The 19411-nt window shown below is 42.4% G+C and overlaps 4 protein-coding genes across 4 annotated transcripts; 2 read left to right on the top strand and 2 right to left on the bottom strand.

The window, feature by feature from the left end:
- Positions 1-7443: 7443 nt before the first annotated feature.
- On the bottom strand, positions 7444-7971 carry LOC135680401 (probable calcium-binding protein CML46). Its single transcript, XM_065194282.1, has 2 exons — positions 7738-7971; positions 7444-7689 (listed from the first exon to the last, which is right to left on the bottom strand). Exons 1-2 carry the CDS (start codon positions 7969-7971, stop codon positions 7444-7446), a joined length of 480 nt encoding a protein of 159 aa, XP_065050354.1.
- Positions 7972-8216: 245 nt separating this feature from the next.
- LOC135588183 (granule-bound starch synthase 2, chloroplastic/amyloplastic-like) lies at positions 8217-9288 on the bottom strand. Its single transcript, XM_065080173.1, has one exon. It carries the CDS (start codon positions 9216-9218, stop codon positions 8313-8315), a length of 906 nt encoding a protein of 301 aa, XP_064936245.1. The 5' UTR covers positions 9219-9288; the 3' UTR covers positions 8217-8312.
- Positions 9289-13091: 3803 nt separating this feature from the next.
- On the top strand, positions 13092-14082 carry LOC135588184 (granule-bound starch synthase 2, chloroplastic/amyloplastic-like). The gene has a single exon (XM_065080174.1). The coding sequence runs from the start codon at positions 13155-13157 to the stop codon at positions 14058-14060; it is 906 nt and encodes a 301-aa protein (XP_064936246.1). The 5' UTR covers positions 13092-13154; the 3' UTR covers positions 14061-14082.
- A 320-nt stretch (positions 14083-14402) lies between these two features.
- LOC135680400 (probable calcium-binding protein CML46) lies at positions 14403-14945 on the top strand. Its single transcript, XM_065194281.1, has one exon. The coding sequence runs from the start codon at positions 14403-14405 to the stop codon at positions 14943-14945; it is 543 nt and encodes a 180-aa protein (XP_065050353.1).
- The last annotated feature ends 4466 nt before the right edge of the window (positions 14946-19411 follow it).

Here is a 19411-nt window from a genome sequence, read left to right as displayed (position 1 = left end):
GTGGCAAGTTTATCCCCAGCCAACATCCACATACGTGGGCAGTGATTTTGGAGCTACAGGACAAGCAACAAATCCTCAGGGTCAAATGTTGACATGGAATTCTAGCACGTCAGGTGGAAGCTTTGTTTCAGAGCCTAACTTGTACCCAGGTCAAACCATTGCAACTGCTCCTGTTTCTCATTACCCAGTTTCAGCAAACACCTCCAGTGCTACTGCTGGGTCACTTCAAGCTTCACAGAACTCATCACCTTATGGTGTTATGTCGAATACAAGGCCTGCTTCTTCACCAACCACTCGACCTTTGTACTACAGTTCATAAGCTGCATCTTCTGACAATTCTCTAGGTCTGTTGCGTCTAGTATATTACTACTTGAATTTATATTTTAAAAGTGTCTAATTAAGAGTAAATGGTAGTTTTGTTTTGGTATCTTAGTAGTTTATCCTGAAATAAGCTATCGAGTTTGACGTGAACCAGTGTGCTTTAAACATTCTTAAATGTTTTATTTTTCATCCATTCTTTTTTTTCACCATGCAGTATTTTCGTCTTGGGCAATTAATCATATGTTATGTATTCCACATCAAGATAGTTTGACAAAATTGAGTTTCGAAGGTTTGTGGAGACATAATTTCTAGACATTTTTCCTTTCAAGTGGGTTCAGAGTTTTTTTTTTCTTTAAACAGTTGCCTTTTATGATAGAATTTTATGATATGCTTTGCATTAGTAATGTATTCCAAAGATCAAGCAGTAAATACAAGCATAAGGCACTTCCGCCTGAACTTTTACAATATCTTCTTTACTTCTGGTTATAAAGCCTTTTGAGTGCTATTGTTTACGGATATAAAATTCAAACATATCTGGAATTCCAGACATTGTTAGATAATGACCCCTTTTCATAATCTTTATAACTTTTTCTAGTGGCATACTAATAGATCATGAAGCAATGTTATTTTTAGTTGTGTGATGAGACATGCTCAGGGAAGTGACCAATTTCTTTAGAACAATATCCAACTGATAGTATGCAATAATTTCATCTCAGTGCTGGTTGAATAAACACTGGCCAAAACATGCCTTGCAGGTATCCAGACTCTCCCATCAGTGAAGTTGCCATGAGATTTATGATACTCTGCACCGGTCTGCTCTTTCTCGGCTTCACTCAAGCTATGGAACTTTGGAACTGCAGAAGATAGCCTACTGCTAGCTCTATAATTCAATTGTACAGGCTTTTGTGGTTTGATGTGGTGACTGGATCTACCTAGAAGAACATGTTATTTCTTGGGTTCTAAATGATTGAAGCCGCACTTCCAGCTTCAGAAAGATGTTTTCCCTTCATGTTGAAAGTCTATGGATGTGTCAATTGTCGATAACATTATCGATTTAAATCTGCGATCCAGATGAGTAGTTGCTTCTCGATTTGGCCTTTGATTCTTCTTGTAAGATTTCGAATAGTCGCAATCTTTTGATGATTTTAGATTTCGAGTCTCAATCATGCTCGAAATTAGGTTTGTTTTAATTGCTTGCGCATTGATAGATGTGACGATGATGACGACAAGAAGAAAAAGGAAGAATAATTAATCAAAGAAGCTGCCCTCCATGATAGAAATTAAGCGAAGAAGATAGAAAAATAGAAATTGTAGAAGAAACTATGAAATGTATAAGATATAATTGCCTAATACATTTTGATAGTGAGTTCTTGACAGCCATTTATACACACTCAGTAGGGAGGTTATACACATTCAGCATGGAGGATTTTTCTCAACTGCTGAGAGATTTCTCAACTGCCTTGAGGAAATCTTATCTGCTTCTCAACTGCTGAGAGATTTCCTCAATGAGGAAATCTTATCTGCTTATCATGTCCCCGCAAGATTGAGCTTCCATCAAGGATGCCGATCTTGGACCGATGAGATGAAAATAGTTTACGGGCGAGAGGCTTTGTGAGTGAGTCGGCTAGTTGATCTGCTGTATGTACATGAGAAACTCAGAGTTGATGTCTGGCAACTTGATCTCGCACAAAATGGAAGTCGATGGCTATGTGTTTCATGCGGGAATGGAACACTGGATTGGCACATAAATAAGTAGTTCCAATATTATCACAATATATTGTAGGAATAACCGTGGAGTTGACGTTAAGTTCCTTGAGCAAATTTGTGATGTCTTCATTTTCCTCTTCCGATATTCCTGTCCCTATTTCTGCAAGGACTCTGAGCACTTCTCAAAGTCTTATCACCATCAATGCTGCAGCACTCATTCCCTTCAAATTATCCAAAGGCGGCAACTACGCATCTTGGCGGGCACAACTTTCTAATCTTTTATTTGGCTATGATCTCTTAGGTTACGTTGATGGCTCTCTCCAGTGTCCACCTGAAATGATCAACATCCCAGGCGAACCCAATCCAGTGCCAAATCCAGCCCACCAACTATGGTTACGTCAAGATCGCCTCATCCTCCAAGCTATTCAAGCTTCCGTTGCTGGATCCATTGCCCCGCTGATATCCTCATGTACGACTGCTGCAGAAGCATGGTGCAAATTACAAACAACTTTGGCAAATCGCTCGCGTACTCGCATGCTCGGACTTCTCTCCAATCTGATGAAAATGAAACAAGAGGGAAGTACTATTGCTGATTATCTACAAAATATCAAAGTTATCATCGATGATTTAGCTTTGATAGGTCATTCTCTCAGTGATGAAGAAGTCCTAATCCATACCCTCAATGGCTTAGGAGGCGAGTACAAAGAACTGACAGCAGCACTTCGGGCATGTGACTCACCAATATCATTCTAAGAACTTTATGATAAGTTGATCGACTATGAGACGTACTTGAAGCGTGATGATAAGTTGCCCGGACCACCTATTACAGCTCTGATACCATGATAGAAATTAAGCGAAGAAGATAGAAAGATAGAAATTGTAGAAGAAACTATGAAATGTATAAGATATAATTGCCTAATACATTTTGATAGTGAGTTCTTGACAGCCATTTATACACACTTAGGGAGGTTATACACATTCAGCATGGAGGATTTTTCTCCTGAGAGATTTCTCAACTGCCTTGAGGAAATCTTATCTGCTTCTCAACTGCTGAGAGATTTCCTCAACTGCTTTGAGGAAATCTTATCTGCTTATCATGCCCCCGCAAGATTGAGCTTCCATCAAAGATGCCGATCTTGGACCGATGAGATGAAAATAGTTTACGGGCGAGAGTCTTTGTGAGTGAGTCGGCTAGTTGATCTGCTGTATGTACATGAGAAACTCGGAGTTGATGTCTGGCAACTTGATCTCGCACAAAATGGAAGTCGATGGCTATGTGTTTCATGCGGGAATGGAACACTGGATTGGCACATAAATAAGTAGCTCCAATATTATCACAATATATTGTAGGAATAACCGTGGAGTTGACGTTAAGTTCCTTGAGCAAATTTGTGACCCAATTGAGTTCAGCAGCGGCGGTGGCGACGGCACGGTATTCAGCTTCAGTTGTAGATCGTGCAACCGTCTTATGTTTTTTAGAACTCCAACTGATTGGAGTAGCTCCAAGGAAGATAATGTATCCGGACGTAGATGTTCTATCATCAAAGTTCCCTGCCCAATCAGCATCAGCAAAGGCATGGAGATGGAGTGAAGTATTTTTGCGAAGAAAAATGCCATGATTAAGAGTCCCTTTAAGATACCGCAAAATTCGTTTGACCGCAGACCAATGCGTAGTAGATGGTCGATGCATGAATTGCGATAACTTATTGACGGCAAATGAAATATCTGGACGGGTGAGAGCCAAGTACTGTAAGGAGCCAAGGACTTGTCGATACTGAGTCGAATCTGTAGTAGGACTTCCATCACATAATTTAAGTGATTCACTGGTAGAGAGAGGAGTTGTAACCTCTTTCGCATCCTACATGTTTGCCTTTGATAATAAATCTTGAATATACTTTCTTTGTGATAGGAAGAGACCTGAAGATGTAAATGTTGCTTCCACTCCCAGAAAGTAGCTTAAAGTTCCTAGATCTTTGAGGGAGAATCGATCGGCCAAGTGCTTTAGAAATGCCTGAGTCTTCAAAGGATCATTTCCTGTGACAATAATATCATCCACATATACTAAAAGATATATTATGCTTCCATTATGCTGACAAATGAATAACGAGGTATCAGACTTTGAATTGATGAAGCCAATTGAGGTCAAAAACGAGCCAAGCTCGTTATACCAAGCCCTTGGAGCTTGACGAAGTCCATAAATAGCTTTTTGAAGTTTGCAGACATGCCTCGGATATTGAGGATGAACGAAACCAGGAGGTTGTTGCATAAAGACATCTTCAGTAAGTGACCCCTGTAAAAAGGCATTGTTAACATCCAATTGTCGTATGTGCCAGCCCTTTGAGATAGCCAAACTCAGGATAAGACGGATTGTTGTGGGTTTAACAACGGGAATAAATGTCTCTGTGAAGTCGACACCAGGTCGTTGATGAAACCCTTTGGCGACTAGACGTGCTTTGTATCTGGCAATGGATCCGTCTGGGTTCCGCTTAATTCGAAAGACCCATTTACACCCGATGATATTTTGTGCGTGATGAAAGGGTACTAAGGTCCATGTAGAGTTATGGAGGAGAGCATCATATTCGTCACACATGGCTTTACGCCAGTGAGAAGATTTTTGAGCTTGAGTGATTGTAGTGGGTTCACTGGCCTCAGTGGAGGAATTTGTTATAGCATGTAAGTCAAGGACTTGACGTGGTTTGAAAATACCACTTTTGGAGCGTGTTGTCATTGGATGTCTAGGGGGGGTGGAAGTGGTAGATTGTGTTGGTGGTATAGCCGAGGGCGAGTCACTGTCATGGACTAGGTCAACCGTCGGCACAACAATGTCACTAGATCTAGGAGAAGGTAAAGCCAGTGGCAATGTTGCCGAGGGTATGACTTCATTAATAGGGGAAACTTGTGAGGAAGGGAGTGGAGGAATAGAGGGAGTGAGAAGCTGTTGAACTGGAGTAATAGTAGTATGTGAATCTTGAGAGTAAGGACTGGACGGTGTCATTGGAGGTTCGTGTGATGAGATCGGAGGGATATTCCAGTGATGTATGTTTATCGGAGTAGTTTGCATGGTAGGATTATTTTGAAAAGGAAAGATAGACTCCTCAAAGATAACATGACGTGATATAAAGACCTTTTTAGTTTGGGGTTCATAGCATCGAAAAGCATTATGTTCAAGAGAGTAGCCTATAAAAGTGCAAGGCTTAGATCGTGGTGTTAGCTTATGTGACGCATAGGGACGGAGCCATGGATAACATAAACAGCCAAAAACTCTGAGTTTATGAAGGTTTGGAAGTTTGTGGAATAATTTTTCAAATGGTGACTGGTATTGTAAGACTGGAGTGAGCATACGATTAATGAGATAAACTGCAGTTTGAAAAGCTACTGACCAAAAAGATGGTGGCATGGATGCTTGATGTAGAAGGGAGAGACCAGTTTCAACGATATGCCGATGTTTGCGTTCGGCAGAACCAACTAATTGGGGAGTATGTGGGGGTGACTTGAGGTGTTGTATACCACAAGCAGAGAGACAGGATGTGAGGGCTTGATATTCGCCTCCACCATCAGAGTAAACTGTTTTAATGGAAGATTGAAAAAAAATTCTCGACCAACTTTCGAAAGTTAGTAAATACAGTAGAAACATCAGACTTATGATGGAGAGGATATAACCATGTGTACTTAGTAAAATAATCTACAAAAATGATATAAAAACGAAACTTGTCAAAAGAAGGAATTACTTAAATTAGGGAAATCCTTCCTCCTAATTTGTATAAATAGGAGAGGGAACATGTTAATAGATTCAAGCTAAAGCTATTTCATTTCTACAATAAAGCTTCTTCAATTATTATTCTTATCTTCTATTATTTCTATCATGGTATCAGAGCAGTTTGCCTAGAGCAAGCCCTCTTCTCCGGAGTCCAACCATCCCTCTCGTGGCGACGCCTTCGCCCCTCAGCCGTAGCCATTCGCTGCAGCCTACTGCAGCACTTGTGGCTGCTAATATCAGATCCTAAAGGAAGCACAGTCACGGCCTTTGTTTCTACCGTCGGCTGCTACTCCCTTGCCAACCGAAGTCTTCCGCTGAAAACTCCGCTGCTCTTCCGGCCACCAAACTCCAATACTGCAAGCTGCAGAGATTTCTTCCACCTCGCGGCAACAATCTCTCCTGCACTCTGAATCGCTGCAGCCTACCAGTGCCTCTGGAAGAAGCAGCAGCCCTCTTCGGCGTTGCATACAGCTACTCTTCTACATCTGACGTCTTCATCATCTACCTCCCGCCACAGCCATCGCTGCCTTTCTTGCTGCAGATTGCTCGCCCATCACTGCAGTTCATCGCGCTGCAGCCTACTCTGCAGCGCATCGATCTGCTTTTCTCCTCCTCCCTTCCTCCTATATCTTTACATCTTCTATAAAGATCACTTGACCCGCCACAAAATATCTGGGATGTCTTCATTTTCCTCTTCCGATATTCCTGTCCCTATTTCTGCAAGGACTCTGAGCACTTCTCAAAGTCTTATCACCATCAATGCTGCAGCACTCATTCCCTTCAAATTATCCAAAGGCGGCAACTACGCATCTTGGTGGGCACAACTTTCTAATCTTTTGTTTGGCTATGATCTCTTAGGTTACGTTGATGGCTCTCTCCAGTGTCCACCTGAAATGATCAACATCCCAGGCGAACCCAATCCAGTGCCAAATCCAGCCCACCAACTATGGTTACGTCAAGATCGCCTCATCCTCCAAGCTATTCAAGCTTCCGTTGCTGGATCCATTGCCCCGCTGATATCCTCATGTACGACTGCTGCAGAAGCATGGTGCAAATTACAAACAACTTTGGCAAATCGCTCGCGTACTCGCATGCTCGGACTTTTCTCCAATCTGATGAAAATGAAACAAGAGGGAAGTACTATTGCTGATTATCTACAAAATATCAAAGTTATCATCGATGATTTAGCTTTGATAGGTCATTCTCTCAGCGATGAAGAAGTCCTAATCCATACCCTCAATGGCTTAGGAGGCGAGTACAAAGAACTGACAGCAGCACTTCGGGCACGTGACTCACCAATATCATTCGAAGAACTTTATTATAAGTTGATCGACTATGAGACGTACTTGAAGCGTGATGATAAGTTGCCCGGACCACCTATTACAGCTCTGATACCATGATAGAAATTAAGCGAAGAAGATAGAAAGATAGAAATTGTAGAAGAAACTATGAAATGTATAAGATATAATTGCCTAATACATTTTGATAGTGAGTTCTTGACAGCCATTTATACACACTCAGTAGGGAGGTTATACACATTCAGCATGGAGAATTTTTCTCAACTCCTGAGAGATTTCTCAACTGCCTTGAGGAAATTTTATCTGCTTCTCAACTGCTGAGAGATTTCCTAACTGCTTTGAGGAAATCTTATCTGCTTATCACTCCATAACTTTGATGAACTCCTTGAAATCGATCCTCCCGTCGTCGTTCTCGTCGTACGCCGCGATCATCCGTCGGCATGCCTCCAATGCCGCCCCCTCCGGGAAGCCCAGCTTGCAGAGAACACGATGCAGGTCCAGGGGCTCTATGACCCCGTCACCGTCATCATCGAAGACGGAGAACGCCTCCGCCACTTCCTCCAAGCTCGGCTCCTCCCCCTCGAACACGCCACGCAGCTCCTCGAGCTACTCACCGTCCGCGCCGCAAGGCATGCCCGTAATGATCTCCATCACCGTCTCCACGTCTTCTCTGGTCAACTCGGGCGCCTCGCTACCGTCGGCCGAGTCGCCGGGTCTGACACGATCGACGACCCCCGATGCGCACGGCGCTGGGTGCCGGAAGAGGAACCCCATGGATATCTTATTCTTCAGGACGACCCCCATGGAGATGGTCTTGTTGAAGAGGAGCACGATGGGCTCTGTGAGTGCGAGGGAGTGGTACGGTGCAGTTGGCAATGGTTTCTCCATGGTTTCCAGCGCTGAGGAGGAAGAAGACGCTGCTTCTTGGTCCAACCAATAACATGCATGGCGAATCGATGTGTATTTATGCGTGCAGGTGCGACTGTTTTCCTCTGGCACGTACGCAGCAGAGACTACGACGCGGTGGCTAATCACAGAATCCAACAAAACTGGGCTGTCCTCGACAGCGAGGAAGAGATAGAGAGAGAGAGACGTGTCAAAATGTTGATGCCATCAATCAAACGGACGCACACAATACTTAGACGAATCTTTGCAGGTTCGTTGAAGAGAGATCCGGATTGGATCATCAGATAGCTGAGATAGATACTGTTCGTTCATGTTCTCAAAGATCACCACTGATACTTAGCTGAGACGAGGACTTCCTCGTAATGTTTGGCGGCGTTGTCCCAGCTCAGGTCCTGTGCCATCCCTCGCGTCTGCAGGCCCTTCCAATTCTCCTTCTGGTTCCTGTAGGTGTTGAGGCAGTTCCCCAGCGCATTGATCAGCTTGTTGGCCTCCGCCCGGTCGAACGTCCACCCGAACCCGCTCTCCCTGAAGGGATCGAACGGGATCACCGTGTCGCGAAGCCCGCCGACGGCGTGCACCACCGGGACCGTGCCGTACTTCATGGCGTACAGCTGGTTCAGCCCGCAGGGCTCGAACCGCGATGGCATGAGCAGGACGTCCGCCCCTGCGGTGATCCTGTGCGCCATCTTCACCGAGAACCCCACCCACGCCCTCACCTTGTTGTGGTGCTCCCTGTCGAACTTGCGCAGCATCTCCTCCAGGTCGGCCCGCCCGGTGCCCAGCATCACCAGCTGCAAGTCCTGCCCGACGATCCAAGGCATCGCACCCGCAATGAGGTCGACGCCCTTCTGGTGATCCAGCCGGCCGATGAATCCGATGAGGGGGACGTCCTCGCGGACAGGGAGGCCGAGCTCCTTCTGCAGCGCCGCCTTGCACTGTGGTTTCCCGGCTTGCAGAGTCTCAATGGAATAGTTTCTGTAGCCATCGGATTGCAGGTGAAGATCCAGCTCAGGGTTCCAGTCCACTGTGTCGATCCCGTTGACGATGCCTTGGAACTTCCAGTTGTTCTCGTTTATGATCTCATGGAGTCCCCACCCACCTTCGGATGTTGTGAGCTCCCATGCGTAGCCACGGCTGACGGTGATCACGCGGTCAGCAGTCTTGAGGCCGGCCGCGAAGATGTTGAAGTGGTCACCTCCCATCGGCTCATACAGCTTGAAGAGGTCCATGTGTTGATCGGGCAAGTCGACATGGAAGAAGTCCTCAACTGGACCACGACCCTGGACAAGACAAACAGGTAGAATGCAGACGATAAGGATTCCGAACTCGTAGTTTCCTAAGTTGTTTAGAATGATGCCATGAAACTTCTATGTCAGGATCAGATTCAAGCATTCTTCTCGGTAGAAAAAGAGAAGAGAAGATGAATGATTTTATCTTCATTTTGAGCGAAATGATTTTTCTTTGGTGGTGGTAACTCAGAAATCTTTGCAAGTTTGAAATGAAGCAACTTCAACAAAAATGGGGGAGAAAAGAAATTAAAAGTGGAGATGTTTTGATTGCTCAAAAAGAGTTTAAGAAGACAAACATTCATTTGATGCAAAAGAGAAGGATGTAAAGAAGGTTTCTAATAAAACAGAGTGCTTCAAATGTCATGCAATTATAACAAGGTTTGGGAAAAACCATGATAGACTCATGAAAAATTAAGTACAACATATGATCAATATCTTCAGGTCACACAAAAACAATATGGCCAGGGGCATCATGCAACCTAAACTTCAAGAAATACAATGCAGCTGTAGGAATTCATGCAAGCATAATTGGATCATTGATTCAGTGACGTGAGAAATATTCAGAAAGTGTTTGGTTTACTGATAAGGTAAGTGAGAGAACTGCAAACTTGCAGATATCGTCTTGGCAAATTTAACAGTCTTTGAGCAGTTCTGAGGATCTCACAGGCTACTGAACTCAGCAAATTGAACTTCTAAATGAAGAGAGAATTTAACAGAAGTTTAACCTAATAGATGCAGCATAAAATGCGAGAGAGCTAACCTGGTGAGATATGTTGTGGATCACCAAGATGGACCTGGCATACTTCATCAAGCCATTGTCGCGGTAGCATGCTTTCAGATACACAGGCAGAAGTGATGTGTGCCAATCGTTCGCAATGAAAATTAAATTTCCGTCTCCATAGCATAAGCCGCCACATGGAACATGCCACGGAACCTGCAATTGTATCAGTCTAAACTCGAAACAATGACATATGTTTAACAAGTTGTGAATGAAAAATACAAGGTATATCCACAGAAAAAGGATACTTACCATAAAACTAAATCTTATTGTTCGAATAGAATTAAGTGTTTGGTTATACACCGACTACAGACTTGCGAAGAAATATAACATGAGTGGTATGCAAATTTATCTGCTTCACAACAAAACTGGTTTGCTTATCATGAAAGCCAGAATACTGATAAATCCTAATAGATTATAATTCACAATAACTTTTGATTTTAGAAGAATTATAAGGCAAAAGAAAAAGAGAAACTAGCCAATGGTTAAAATTCAGGGAATTATATGAAACAACCACTCGATTACTCCATCAATTTTCTAAAAAACTTAGATGATTAAACAAAAGTATTATGATTTAATATCTGTTAATTGGCAGAGGACCAACATTGGAGAGTAACTACCATTGTGTGTTTAACGTAAGGTAAATCCTTGCACAAAGTTCCACTGACTCTATCATAATAGCAAAAAAACATAAGGTATCAAAGAAAACCATATATGTCAGTGGCCTTGTTCTTAATTTCCTAAGCCTAATAAATGGAAATGAGTTTAACAACTAGGCCTTTTTTCTAATATAAACTTGGCCTATTAAATAATTTCACCTGCACAGAGATATCTTACATCTTTTAAAACATCGATCAAGAATCAGAAATTGTATGAAACTCCAAAATTTTTAAACAGTAAATTGTTTTGTTAAGGTTCGTTGATACCAAAGTCACAGTCAGTTCTCCATCGACAATTAGTATGCAGAACCATAGAATTAGATGTATGGTATACTGAGTGTAACATACCGATCTGATTGGATACCTCTATGCTAGTACTGCCCGGTTACATATCGTATTCAATCCAATTTTTAATATATATATATATATATATATATATATATATATATATATATATATATATATATATATATATATATATATATATATATATATATATATATATACACACTGAATGTTTTGATACTGACCGATACCTACCCCTCTGAACGGGTCCTGCTACTGGTACTGTAATGAAATTTTAGACCTAAGACAACACTGTACAATGCTAATTTCAGTCATAAGACATCTGTATGAACTAGGAAACAAAGATACAGAACCAGAAAAAAGAAGTGGGAAAAAGGGTTGGGAATTGGCATTTGCAATTGAGTTAAGCACCTCAAGGACTATCAAGTACTAACTCAAAGCAGCACTGAAGCGGCCACCGACATGACTATATTTTTCACACTAGAAATCATGTTGGAAGTCCCTTCCTGCATTAATCTTAGACAAATGCTCACTACGAATTTCTAATACTGACATATTCTGTTATGTACATCATGGATAGTTGAATATGTTGTTTAGGACAAAGGAGATACCTCTACAGCTACCTTGCATAACAATACCATCCGTTTCAAGATTTCCTGCATTAATTAGCGAAAGACAATATAAATAACTTGTAGAAGGTCATTTCTGTATTTTCAGTGCACAAAAAAATGAAGTAACAAAAAGTGAATAAACTGGATTGACTAATTTACAGGTGTTAAAATTGCAAAAAACTTTTACCAGCCGGTCTCCCCCATAAATGTTGTTCTCTAGATGACGGAAAACTGGACTGTCGATAAATACAAAATCCACACGATCAATATAAGCATGAAAATAATTTACTTCCAGATCCTGCATCCCATAATATAACATCAACTGGATAAGTATGTATTTATAGCTAAATCTAAACACCATGACATGAAACAGCAGATACAGACCTGCCCATCAGCCTTGTAATATTTGCGAACACCTATATCTTTGGATTCAGGATAATTGGCATACCTTGGGGAAACAACCTATAATTTACAAAAGAAAGATTGAACTGGCTATGCAATAGCAATATTAAGGAAGCAACTTTTGGACTAACATTATTCTAGTTTGGTAAACCTGCACATTGTAATTGCAGTTTTATGATTTGAATTGCTATTCCAATTTACCTTTCTGTGGAATAGCTAGAGTCACCACCAACATTAACGTGAGATTTGAGGTTCAAACAGAAATTAATCGACAAAAGGGAAAGGAGAAATACCATAACCCGGTGCCCTCTCCTAGCCAAAGCTTTTGGCAGAGTCCCAGCTACATCTCCAAGCCCTCCTGTTGAAGTTAAAAATGATAAATGTCAGTGAATCTTATTTAAATATCATAATAACACTTTATAAACCCAAACAACAGTCATTCACTTCATTACCAATTGTGGAGCATAGACTTGATACAACAAATTTTCAGTACTTGAGAGGTAAGAGTAAAAATACAGCAAAAGATCAATCGGAAAATACGAAAATACTAAAAATATCAATACCTGTCTTTGACCAAGGAGCACATTCCGCGGAAACTACTATTACATTCATGGCATTCGCTCCAGCCAGAGGAGGGGAATCCACATTTTCTACCTCAATATCTGCTTCTGTATCTACACCATCAGATTTTGCTTCCGTATGGTTCTGAGCATTCTCATCTTCAGTACCCCTTTCAGATTCTTGTATAATAAGTGATGATTCGACTGAATCATAAGTAGAATCAAGATCTGCATCTTTTGCTAGTCCATCAGCTTGTAGGATATCACCTTGCTCTTCTGCTTCCTCTAAAGAATTTTCAGTTTTACCGATACATTGAGTCTTAGACATCTTAGATTCATTTCGCTCAAAATGAAGATAAAATCATTCATCTTCTCTTCTCTTTTTCTACCGAGAAGAATGCTTGAATCTGATCCTGACATAGAAGTTTCATGGCATCATTCTAAACAACTTAGGAAACTACGAGTTCGGAATCCTTATCGTCTGCATTCTACCTGTTTGTCTTGTCCAGGGTCGTGGTCCAGTTGAGGACTTCTTCCATGTCGACTTGCCCGATCAACACATGGACCTCTTCAAGCTGTATGAGCCGATGGGAGGTGACCACTTCAACATCTTCGCGGCCGGCCTCAAGACTGCTGACCGCGTGATCACCGTCAGCCGTGGCTACGCATGGGAGCTCACAACATCCGAAGGTGGGTGGGGACTCCATGAGATCATAAACGAGAACAACTGGAAGTTCCAAGGCATCGTCAACGGGATCGACACAGTGGACTGGAACCCTGAGCTGGATCTTCACCTGCAATCCGATGGCTACAGAAACTATTCCATTGAGACTCTGCAAGCCGGGAAACCACAGTGCAAGGCGGCGCTGCAGAAGGAGCTCGGCCTCCCTGTCCGCGAGGACGTCCCCCTCATCGGATTCATCGGCCGGCTGGATCACCAGAAGGGCGTCGACCTCATTGCGGGTGCGATGCCTTGGATCGTCGGGCAGGACGCGCAGCTGGTGATGCTGGGCACCGGACGGGCCGACCTGGAGGAGATGCTGCGCAAGTTCGACAGGGAGCACCACAACAAGGTGAGGGCGTGGGTGGGGTTCTCGGTGAAGATGGCGCACAGGATCACCGCAGGGGCGGACGTCCTGCTCATGCCATCGCGGTTCGAGCCCTGCGGGCTGAACCAGCTGTACGCCATGAAGTACGGCACGGTCCCGGTGGTGCACGCCGTCGGCGGGCTTCGCGACACGGTGATCCCGTTCGATCCCTTCAGGGAGAGCGGGTTCGGGTGGACGTTCGACCGGGCGGAGGCCAACAAGCTGATCAATGCGCTGGGGAACTGCCTCAACACCTACAGGAACCAGAAGGAGAATTGGAAGGGCCTGCAGACGCGAGGGATGGCACAGGACCTGAGCTGGGACAACGCCGCCAAACATTACGAGGAAGTCCTCGTCTCAGCTAAGTATCAGTGGTAATCTTTGAGAACATGAACGAACAGTATCTATCTCAGCTATCTGATGATCCAATCCGGATCTCTCTTCAACGAACCTGCAAAGATTCGTCTAAGTATTGTGTGCGTCCGTTTGATTGATGGCATCAACATTTTGACACGTCTCTCTCTCTCTATCTCTTCCTCGCTGTCGAGGACAGCCCAGTTTTGTTGGATTCTGTGATTAGCCACCGCGTCGACAGCCTCTGCTGCGTACGTGCCAGAGGAAAACAGTCGCACCTGCACGCATAAATACACATCGATTCGCCATGCATGTTATTGGTTGGACCAAGAAGCAGCGTCTTCTTCCTCCTCAGCGCTGGAAACCATGGAGAAACCATTGCCAACTGCACCGTACCACTCCCTCGCACTCACAGAGCCCATCGTGCTCCTCTTCAACAAGACCATCTCCATGGGGGTCGTCCTGAAGAATAAGATATCCATGGGGTTCCTCTTCCGGCACCCAGCGCCGTGCGCATCGGGGGTCGTCGATCGTTTCAGACCCGGCGACTCGGCCGACGGTAGCGAGGCGCCCGAGTTGACCAGAGAAGACGTGGAGACGGTGATGGAGATCATTACGGGCATGCCTTGCGGCGCGGACGGTGAGCAGCTCGAGGAGCTGCGTGGCGTGTTCGAGGGGGAGGAGCCGAGCTTGGAGGAAGTGGCGGAGGCGTTCTCCGTCTTCGATGATGACGGTGACGGGGTCATAGAGCCCCTGGACCTGCATCGTGTTCTCTGCAAGCTGGGCTTCCCGGAGGGGGCGGCATTGGAGGCATGCCGACGGATGATCGCGGCGTACGACGAGAACGACGACGGGAGGATCGATTTCAAGGAGTTCATCAAAGTTGTGGAGGGCAGCTTCTTTGATTAATTATTCTTCCTTTTTCTTCTTGTCGTCATCATCGTCACATCTATCAATGCGCAAGCAATTAAAACAAACCTAATTTCGAGCATGATTGAGACTCGAAATCTAAAATCATCAAAAGATTGCGACTATTCGAAATCTTACAAGAAGAATCAAAGGCCAAATCGAGAAGCAACTACTCATCTGGATCGCAGATTTAAATCGATAATGTTATCGACAATTGACACATCCATAGACTTTGAACATGAAGGGAAAACATCTTTCTGAAGCTGGAAGTGCGGCTTCAATCATTTAGAACCCAAGAAATAACATGTTCTTCTAGGTAGATCCAGTCACCACATCAAACCACAAAAGCCTGTACAATTGAATTATAGAGCTAGCAGTAGGCTATCTTCTGCAGTTCCAAAGTTCCATAGCTTGAGTGAAGCCGAGAAAGAGCAGACCGGTGCAGAGTATCATAAATCTCATGGCAACTTCACTGATGGGAGAGTCTGGATACCTGCAAGGCATGTTTTGGCCAGTGTTTATTCAACCAGCACTGAGATGAAATTATTGCATACTATCAGTTGGATATTGTTCTAAAGAAATTGGTCACTTCCCTGAGCATGTCTCATCACACAACTAAAAATAACATTGCTTCATGATCTATTAGTATGCCACTAGAAAAAGTTATAAAGATTATGAAAAGGGGTCATTATCTAACAATGTCTGGAATTCCAGATATGTTTGAATTTTATATCCGTAAACAATAGCACTCAAAAGGCTTTATAACCAGAAGTAAAGAAGATATTGTAAAAGTTCAGGCGGAAGTGCCTTATGCTTGTATTTACTGCTTGATCTTTGGAATACATTACTAATGCAAAGCATATCATAAAATTCTATCATAAAAGGCAACTGTTTAAAGAAAAAAAAAACTCTGAACCCACTTGAAAGGAAAAATGTCTAGAAATTATGTCTCCACAAACCTTCGAAACTCAATTTTGTCAAACTATCTTGATGTGGAATACATAACATATGATTAATTGCCCAAGACGAAAATACTGCATGGTGAAAAAAAAGAATGGATGAAAAATAAAACATTTAAGAATGTTTAAAGCACACTGGTTCACGTCAAACTCGATAGCTTATTTCAGGATAAACTACTAAGATACCAAAACAAAACTACCATTTACTCTTAATTAGACGCTTTTAAAATATAAATTCAAGTAGTAATATACTAGACGCAACAGACCTAGAGAATTGTCAGAAGATGCAGCTTATGAACTGTAGTACAAAGGTCGAGTGGTTGGTGAAGAAGCAGGCCTTGTATTCGACATAACACCATAAGGTGATGAGTTCTGTGAAGCTTGAAGTGACCCAGCAGTAGCACTGGAGGTGTTTGCTGAAACTGGGTAATGAGAAACAGGAGCAGTTGCAATGGTTTGACCTGGGTACAAGTTAGGCTCTGAAACAAAGCTTCCACCTGACGTGCTAGAATTCCATGTCAACATTTGACCCTGAGGATTTGTTGCTTGTCCTGTAGCTCCAAAATCACTGCCCACGTATGTGGATGTTGGCTGGGGATAAACTTGCCACCCAGAAGTGGTGGGTAAACCAGGAGCTTGGGACATCATTGGTACACCCGTGTCCTGAATAGTGTAGTCTCTGCTTCTCTCATTATGCACCTAAAAGAGAGCATACATACATATAATTGACTGTAAGTAACCATGCACATAAAGGATGAAAGTCTAAGCCAGTGTGCTAATAGAAAGACAACAGAAGGACCTCAAGTGCGCCCAATTTTATTTTCTTTTTCCTGATGGATAGATATAATTCTTTCGACAGCCAATTTTTGAAACTTAAAAAAGTTTTATTGCTCCGCTTAACCCAAAAAATAAAAGGCTCGATGCTTAACATAAACAACTTAAAATAATCAAATATTTTCTAAATTAAATAAAAGTCATAAAAAATATCGATCCGAAACAAACAGCTATGTTGAACGACTATGGGACGTGGGACTCGAGACACCGAGTACGTTGTCACGACACAAACAGCTAGTAAATAAGCCTAATCCGAAGTCCAATGAGGTGGCTAACTAAATACGTGGTCCGCATAAAATGGTACGCTTACCGAACGTAGGTTCCGAAGGTGCAGTCAACCATGAGCCACCGTAGTTCAGGAACATCTGAAGTCTAACTACGCGGGTACCGGACTCGTCATTTCCCCAAAGAATGCAGGCTCAGTAGCAGAACAAAATGCGCTGACTTTGGGAGATATTGGACGAGTACAAATATTTGTTTTGGTCAAAAAATAAAAAGAGATGAAAGAAAAGTTCTAATTTAAAGATAACTAGAAAATAATCACCGGAGGTCAACGAGCAAATTCGTTGGAGGAAAGTCTTTCACCGTCTTTTCGTGTCTTACATAGGATCATCTAATTTGGAAAATAAATATATATATAAATAAAAGATTAAGTGCAGGGATCCTAGGGAGAAATGATTTAGATTTTTAATAGATAAATCAAAAGAGATGGAAGAAAAATAATAATTTAAAGATAACATAAAATAATCACAGATAAAAGTCTCACCTTCTCAATATTATATTTGGACGATGAAATCTTATCATTAAAAATATTAAAATATATATAATAGAAAATATTATACTTGTACCAAATCAAATATATTATTTTTTTCTAAAAATAAAAATATTTTATCCAAAAAGAAATACTATTGGACTTTTGCCCAATTACACTCTCCTAATTTATTTTTACTTGGGGTGCCCAATTTTAATCATTTTAACAAAAATTATCCTTCGTCCTTCATCAGTTAGCTATCTATCTTTAGCGGCATCACTCATCGCATTTGCTCCTTGCTCTCACCATTAGTTATACTATGCGTCCTCTCCTCCCTTTCCCTTTCTCCTCTTATTCCTCTATTCTTTCTCTCTATATAATGTCGCTTGCCCCGTTGCCTCACACGCTCCATTCTCATTTTGAGTGGTGTCACTCGTTACCTCCTTTTCGAGAGACAAATAAGGTAAAGAGCATAATAGCAATATCCTTCTTCATATGTGATTTGTTGGATTGGAGAAATATCACAGAGGAACCGGATCGATTGATGGTGGCATAGAAAACGTTAAAGTAGATGAGCTAAATGAGGGTGCATGTAACATTTTCATGATCAACTATGGTACCAATGCAAAGGGCACAAACAAAGGGGGCACATCATGTTAATGACAATTATTATAATCTTATTTTTATCACAAAAAAGAGATTTAGAGATTTAGTGTGACATCACCATTCGTGCTACTACAATGGACGATTTGGGTGGGAGAGTAGCACAATAAGAGGGTTGATTATGCCGGTGACAATAATACACAATTGGTTCTTTGGATTGTTCTTCGGGATGAAAGCATAGGGCTATGGGAGACGAGAAAAAGGTAAGGAGGATAAGAGAAATAAGGTAATTAGCGATATTACTTATATGGGAGCAAAGCGTGGAGGAGATAGAGGTGACCAATGATGTGGTTCGGGATAGATTACTAACAGAGAATTAAAAGATATTTTCATTAATGTGGCAAAAAAGAAAAAGGAGCGTGTAAGATAAAAATCAATTAGAAAAAAATATTCGATTAAAACCCAGCAGTAAGGGTTTTTTAGGTAAAATAATTTTTAAAAATAATATTCTTAATTTGAAGAATAATTTTTTAAATAAAAATATTTAATAATACTTTCATAAAAGAAAATTTTAGATTCTTAAACTAATCAACTTTATTTAAAATAAAAAACCACAGATCTAATTCCAAGCATGTTGTCCCGGTGGAAACACTCGCTGCAGCAAGATATGGTAAAAAGTGAGGAAACCTGCCGAAGAAAGGCTGTCATGGAAAGTGTTCGGATATGGCGTGCGGATGATGGTGACACGAATACTAGACGTCTGCGCAAGGGAAGCCGTCCTATCTAAATAATAAAATATCTCCGGCGCTGTATTGCATTCCATCGTTATTTTAATGTGTCCCGAGATCGAGTCGTGAGAGGAAGAGAGGAAGGGCAAAGACGAACAAACCTGGAGATGGATTCCGCTCCCCAACGCCGTCTCCGAGCCATCGCTGGCCATCTCCTCGCCTCCAGCGACCGCGATCCGAACGCTCGTCTCATCGCCAATCCAACCACCGGCGAGTTCGCGCTCGGTACTCGTCTTTTTCGGCTTTTCTTGCGTTCCTTGTTTGGGAAACCCATTGAATCCAAAATATTGAAAATCGAACATACCACCAGATGTTAGAATATTGTTTATGTTATTAAGTCCAACTAATAACCATTTCACAAGGATACAAGGTTTCAAATGTGAAAACGAGATTGTAACATATGTGGTAATTCTCCCAACAAAATAGTTGTATGTAAGTTTTCTCCCATCATTATTGATGCGGTGGGGCATCTGTTTAAGCCGTGGCCTCGGGGCTGTCGCGGCTCGGTTCGGGGGTTCGAATGTCGGGGAT

The sequence above is a fragment of the Musa acuminata genome, chromosome BXJ1-8 (genome assembly GCF_036884655.1).
Source record: "Musa acuminata AAA Group cultivar baxijiao chromosome BXJ1-8, Cavendish_Baxijiao_AAA, whole genome shotgun sequence".
NCBI classification, from domain to species: domain Eukaryota; kingdom Viridiplantae; phylum Streptophyta; class Magnoliopsida; order Zingiberales; family Musaceae; genus Musa; species Musa acuminata.
This window is presented reverse-complemented; position numbering and strand designations above follow the sequence as displayed.